The following is a 6,000-nucleotide window of genomic DNA, read 5'->3' as shown; positions in this document are numbered from 1 at the left end:
AGGAAAAGGAAAACCTCAAAGACCATCGCCAACCCGTCTGAACCTGATCCTGGTCCTGGTCCCTTCAAAACTTTTTGTATCTTTTTGACATTGGCTTTGGTTTTCGAGGCTGGCCAAGTTGACCATCTGCCTGCCCAACTTCATGCGCCTTAGGAGACAACTCCCGTCCCGACTCCCTGCCGCAGCCCGCAGCCAGCTGCGCTTGTCAGATTTCACGGGTCTAGATAGTACTGCTTCCCCAAGACCGGGATGGACGGTCCTGTCGAAACTTGATGCCCAAAATAGAGAAACATGCAGAAACGTAGAAACGCGGGGCCTTAATATTTTTTAAAGGGGATAATAAGCACACCGCAACTTTGACACCACCTTTTCTTTTCCCCTCCCCCCCTCCCTTTCCCCTTACTATGGTGAAGCTGAAAAACGAAAAATCCAAAGATGGAGGGGCAGATCTTTTTCCTGTTTCTTTTCCAAAAGTGCGTGAACATGCGAGCGTCCCAACTCTGTTCCCCCCATCACGCCCATCAACCCAGCATCTCAGATCCCCTCAACTTCACTCAAGTTCAGGGTCTCGCCGGTCTAAATGCTCCTTGCAGGATATTCTCACTGCTGACACAGCCCACATGCCTGCTCACTCACCTCCACACTCATACTTGGACACACTTGGGGTAAGTGAGGGCGGAAATTTCGAACTTTTCAAAAAGTCAATTATGCATGAGGGGGAAAAGACACACGAGACACAATGTTGGTGAACAGAATTTTGTTCGAATTAACTAATAGCGTAAAATGCAAAATAACCAGTTGAGCTGCGTGTAAGCCAGACCTGGGCCAAAAAACCTCCAGGGTTTGCCAAAGGTCGCTCATGATATTCCCCCCTTGCTAAAAAAAGAAAAAAAAAGAAAAAGGTTTTTCCTGCACCCTCTGCCGCTGGAAAAAAACGACCAAGCCAAGGTTATCTGTCCTGCACAGCAGATCCAGAAACCCCGGCTGATGTTTCCATGCGACTTTTGGTCCCCCGCCCAAGCAATCTAATGCTTCTCCGAGTCTTTCTTCGGCGATGGCGGAGTCTCTCATGCAGGAGGGCGAGCTACATGTCGCATTTTCCGCCCTGTCCCTTGCTCACGTTTCTCCCTCACCCGAAGCTGCCACGGGCGCGACCCCCCTTTCCCCAGATTCCACACAATGACCCCCAAGCCCGGTAACAACGTTCCGTTCACATCCAGTCCCGACTTGCAGGTTTCCGTAGTGTCGTACTTGTGTCCAGGTGGGGTAATCAGCATGGCCTGATTTGGGTTCGTTCGCGCCCGCGTAAGTCGAGCGGGGAAGATCGTGAGTGTGAGAGCAGAGAGTCCAAGGCTATGGCCAGAGGTCTCTGCATCGTATCCTGCCCAGCAAGATGTCTTTTCTGCGATGCCCAGCTTCTTTTGTTCTGTTGATTCGAGTCCCATCTCTCCTCCATTTCCATGTCAGCCGTCTCTCTCTTGTGCCGCAACGGGCCTCGAGGAGACGGCTGAAGCCAAAGATCTTGTCGACAAGCCAGTGTCTGCCTTGACAGTTGTGTATCCCTGATACAACCAAGTCTCAGCTACGCGATGATTGTTGTTTATGTATATCGACCTCTTGCAAAGAAGCGTTGCTATTATTGGATCCAGTCCGGTCTGCAAGCCTTTTGCTGTAACTGAAATTCGATAGCCTGTGCGAAGCGAAGAAAACCAAGAAAATCGTATGTCGTGGCGTCGAGCCCGGAGCAACGTCGTCTTGATTCGTATCGTTGAGCGCGCAGTCGTGAATATTCGTTATTGGTCGTAAAATGGTCGTTATGAATCATCCGTAAGACAAGAACCCAAGCCCAAGGAAATGAAAAGAAAGCAAAATGCGCAGCGGTTGGTATCTTCCGATCCAGTATAATGCCGATGGGGGGTATCTCTAAGAAAGCCTCTTAAACCAAACAAAAAAAATGGACAAAAAATAGAAATCCAAAACGGGGGAATCGAGAATCAAAAGGTTGTCGGTTTCTTCTGTCTCGGGCTCCAGGCCTGGAGCCGAGCGGGGGGGGGGGGGGGTGTTTGCATTGCTGCGTGTTCCTCTTGTGTAGATGAGAGAAGACCCAAAGGAAATAGTAGAGAAAGGGGAAAGGAGAACAGGCCGCCTATATGTTCGAAAGCCCCCCCCAACCCAAATGTAAATGCATTCAAATGCCCGCCCCGGACCCAGCCATGATGAGATGATTCGAATGAAAAGGTGACCGAGCTTGCGGCAGAGTGAGTGGTGGTGGTTGTTGTTCCCCGGATATCGAAAAGACTGAAAAAAAAAAAAATTTCATACGCTCGCTTGCTGCCGACAAAAGAAAAACCCCCGATTATATCTTTTTTGTTTGGTTGATCTCGCGAGTCCCGTAACACCGTTCGCTCCCCTGCTGATGCAAAACGCCGATATGCCTGTGGATGATTCTATGCGGAGCAGACCGAGAAGAATTCAACTTTTCTCCGGGAAACATGGGACCATCGTGCCTGGCAATGCTATGAGGTCGTTACGACAGGGTAAGTCTCAGATGTGACGGATTCTGGTTGTCACATCGTCGTCGTGTACTCCTGGTAGCGATCCCAGCCGAAGCCACCGTAGCCGACGCTCACGCCACACTGAGGCGTGAACATGCTGGGGAGAGGCAACGCTGGGATGGGCGCCGTGATTGCTGGTGCACTGTAGTAGAGCCCGGCCGTGGAGAATGGTTGGCTGTATGAAGGCGTAGGGGAGGGGATCTGAACCTCGCTCATGCCAATGTTGGCCCAGATTGGCGTCGACTCGTGAGATGTTGATGCGATGCTCGGACTTGATGGCAGGACTCTCCACGCATCCACGGCGACCAGACTGGCCGGTGTAGGGGGTTGCGACCAGATGCTTGCGTTTGCGGGTGAGCTGGGGAGCAGGGGTGGTTGTCTGATGACATCGACAACACGGGGAGGAGGAGGTAGCAGGGGCTTCATGAGGCCCATGATGTTGCTCTTGACCTCCTCGCTCTTACCAGAGAGCAGCTCACCAGCGCCTTCTTCCTCAAGCCCCTCCAAGGCGGTAACATGTGTGCGGTAGACAAACTTGTTGATGGCTTGGACGAAATCCTCATGCAGCTTCTTGCACTGCTGGTCCTTCTCAGACCAGTCATAGGTGTTGGCCTTGCTGTCGACGCAGTGGATTTCCTTGTGGTACTCAACCAAAGCGCCTATTGAGTCGGTGGTCAGCTTGAAAGCGACCTCGTTGCGCAGGACCATGTCGACGTGGACGATGTAGGCCTCGATGTGGAGAAGCTGGTAGTTGAACAGGGCCTCGACGAGGGGGTTGGCGTCCTGGCGCAAGTCGGATTCCGGGGCCTTGGGGAGCATGATGGAAGTGAGAGTCCAGATGGCGTTGGGTGATGAGAGTGTCTCGGTCAGACATCTTTGATGTTGAGGGACGCTGTTGAGTGGACGCTTAATCCGGTTGATGCGCTTCAGTGTCTGTGTCAACCACGGCTCGACCTTGGATCCCAGCACGACGTTGACTGACGAGGCTCTCGGGGCGAAAGCAGCCGCAGAGGCTGGTAGCAGTTGGACAGGCATGTTGTTGGTGGGGGATATCTGGAGTGGAGGATGAACGGGGAGGATCAGTTGGTGTGAGGTGATGACAAAAAAAGAGGCGGGTTTGTCGTTATCGTTGTCGTCGTCGTTGTTGTCGTCAAGGATAAGTCTCGGGTAGAGGGTCTTTTTTGGTGGTTGATATCTTGGACGGTATTCTTGTTGATCTTGTCTTATTGATTTTGGTAGACACCTCGAGAACAGCGGGGGGAGAGGGGTGGGATAGACGGGGAGGGAAAATGAAGTAATAAAGGAAACAAGTGATGACGGAGCTGGGCGGTCCCAAGGATTCCGAGAGGATAACAAGGGATATTTGGCTTGCACGCCTGCTACCACGAATAAGAAGAAGAAGAAGGAGGACGAAGAGCTCGTGAAGAGGAAGAGGGAGGGTGAGAAGAGACAGGATGTGGTGCGAGGGTGGTGGGGTGTTATAATCGCCCGAGGAAGAGACAGCCCTGGGGCATGGGGCTTGGTGAGAGAGATGGAGTGGAAGGACGGGAGAGAGAGAGAGAGAGAGAGAGAGAGAGAGAGAGAGAGAGAGCTGCGGTCAGCCTTCTTTGCTCCTCTCTACCCACTCATGTTCACTGCTGTTCAGCGCAGTCAAGGCCTGTCATGGGTGTGGTGCTTGCTTGCTGCGGCTGCGGTACGGAGCACTATGAGGTGACGAGTACCCCAGGACTTTGACTTATGCGTGGGACAGGGATACCTCTGGCGGTTAGGTCAAGTACCGGGGTACACGAAACTGAGTCTTTTCCCTTCAGAGGTTGTCCCGCTGCTACTCTTTTTGCACCTTTCGTACTCCCCGCTCACCAGAAAAGTAGGTACTGACTGACTGCCTTCTTTCCCATTCGCCTCGACCAGCCCGGTGGGCTTTCGGCAGGCGGTTCCCATGGTCCATGGTCCAGGAGGCGGGAAGAGGGCGCAAGCAGAGGGGAAGGGGGAAGGGGTGTGGTAGGTTACCTCCACTAGGAACTTGTCACTGGCTACTCCTTGCTCCTCGCTCTTTGCACCCCTTACGAGTTGGAGGAGCAAGTGGAGAGAGAGAGAGAGAAACAGAGAAGAGAATCATGCTCCGTAGCCAGAACCAGATCTCTCAAGTCCCGGAGCTTGGAACCCAGAGCTTCGAGTCCAGAGTACGTGAGTACCTAGCTGGAAGAGACAGGAAGGCAGAAGATCCATCATCCATGGATGATGCACGCCGGCGGGGGGCAGCGCAGCGCGCCGTGCAGTAGCATCGGATCTCCCTATGGCGCCGGGGACTACTTGCTATAGGTAGGTACCTCTAAGAGGTACATGTCTGGCCATGGACCGGTACATGCGTCTGATCCAAGGACAGGCCCTAGGCATACTCTGAATGACTGGCTCGCTCTGTATCCGTACGGATTTAGGTAGGTACGCAAGTAGGCCTCAGGTTAGGGTAGCCTCGGTGCGCGGTGCATGCATTTTGGGCCGGCTTCCAGGTCTCCTCGTCGCCTCACCCGGGACTCCATACTTTTTTTCTTTTCTTTTTTTCGTTTTGCCCTCTCCTCTCCCAACGGGGTCTTGTTCCCTCCATGACGGGATACCTACAGTATGAAGCTGAGGGCCGGCGGCGGCCGGGGGGAGCTGGAAGCTGGAGCCCAAGGCTTGCTGGCCTGGTTGTTGGCGTTGGCGTTGGCGTTGGGGTCGGCGATGCTCGTCTTCTTCATGCCACAACCTGCGTATCCGTAGAGCATCCTAGCTTGTGGCGGATCTAGCAACAATATCCAGTTGGACACGTCAAAGTCGGTCAATGGGAGGACTCCAACGAACATGGACCTGCGTTAGTCGTTGGCCTCTCGAGTCCGTTCGCCATCGCCATTCCACTCATGCGCTCTTCATCCTCTTTTGCCAACATCGCAACCAAATTCGCCTGGCCTTACTACGCAGTAGTGAGTTTTCAGCCCACCTCGGGCCCAGTGACTCCCTCTCGGAGTAGGCCCCATTTCACTTACATGGAGTAGGTAGGCAGCCAGACACCACACCTCCCGCCACTTGGCGTTTGCACGGATGTCGTGAGTCTTGTCATGTCAAGTTGCAGAGTGTGTAAACCAAGCAGCCACACAGCTGAGTGAGCCGAAGCAAGGTTTGGCAGGTTGGCAAGCTTAGGCTAGATGGCCTAGGGCAAGCCAGGAATTCCCTGACTGCTTCGGATGCCGTCGCCTGCCTGCGTCGCAAGCTTGGGCCAGCACTTTTTTTTTTTTTTTTTTTTTTTTTTTCCTTCTCTTCTTCTGTATTTGGTTTTTTACTATGCCGCCTGTGGGAACACCCTTCTGTGAGAGTTGTGAGAGCGATGTAACCAAACGTCGTCCCGTTGGCTGGTGGTGATGAAGTGCCGCTGACTGATGCGAGGTGGCTGGCAGGCTGCCCGCCCGTT

At 53.4% G+C, this 6,000-nt stretch overlaps 1 protein-coding gene across 1 annotated transcript; it reads right to left on the bottom strand.

Annotated features, from left to right (window-relative positions):
- Positions 1-2,567: 2,567 nt before the first annotated feature.
- BDP81DRAFT_311501 (uncharacterized protein) lies at positions 2,568-3,590 on the bottom strand (the record flags this gene model as incomplete). Its single annotated transcript, XM_060583724.1, has 1 exon — positions 2,568-3,590. One exon carries the CDS (start codon positions 3,588-3,590, stop codon positions 2,568-2,570), a length of 1,023 nt encoding a protein of 340 aa, XP_060448755.1.
- Positions 3,591-6,000: the final 2,410 nt, after the last annotated feature.

The sequence above is a fragment of the Colletotrichum phormii genome (assembly GCF_030913505.1).
Source record: "Colletotrichum phormii strain CBS 102054 chromosome Unknown BDP81scaffold_4, whole genome shotgun sequence".
Lineage (NCBI taxonomy): Eukaryota > Fungi > Ascomycota > Sordariomycetes > Glomerellales > Glomerellaceae > Colletotrichum > Colletotrichum phormii.
Note: the sequence above shows the minus strand (reverse complement) of the source record. Positions and strands in the feature narration are given on the sequence as shown.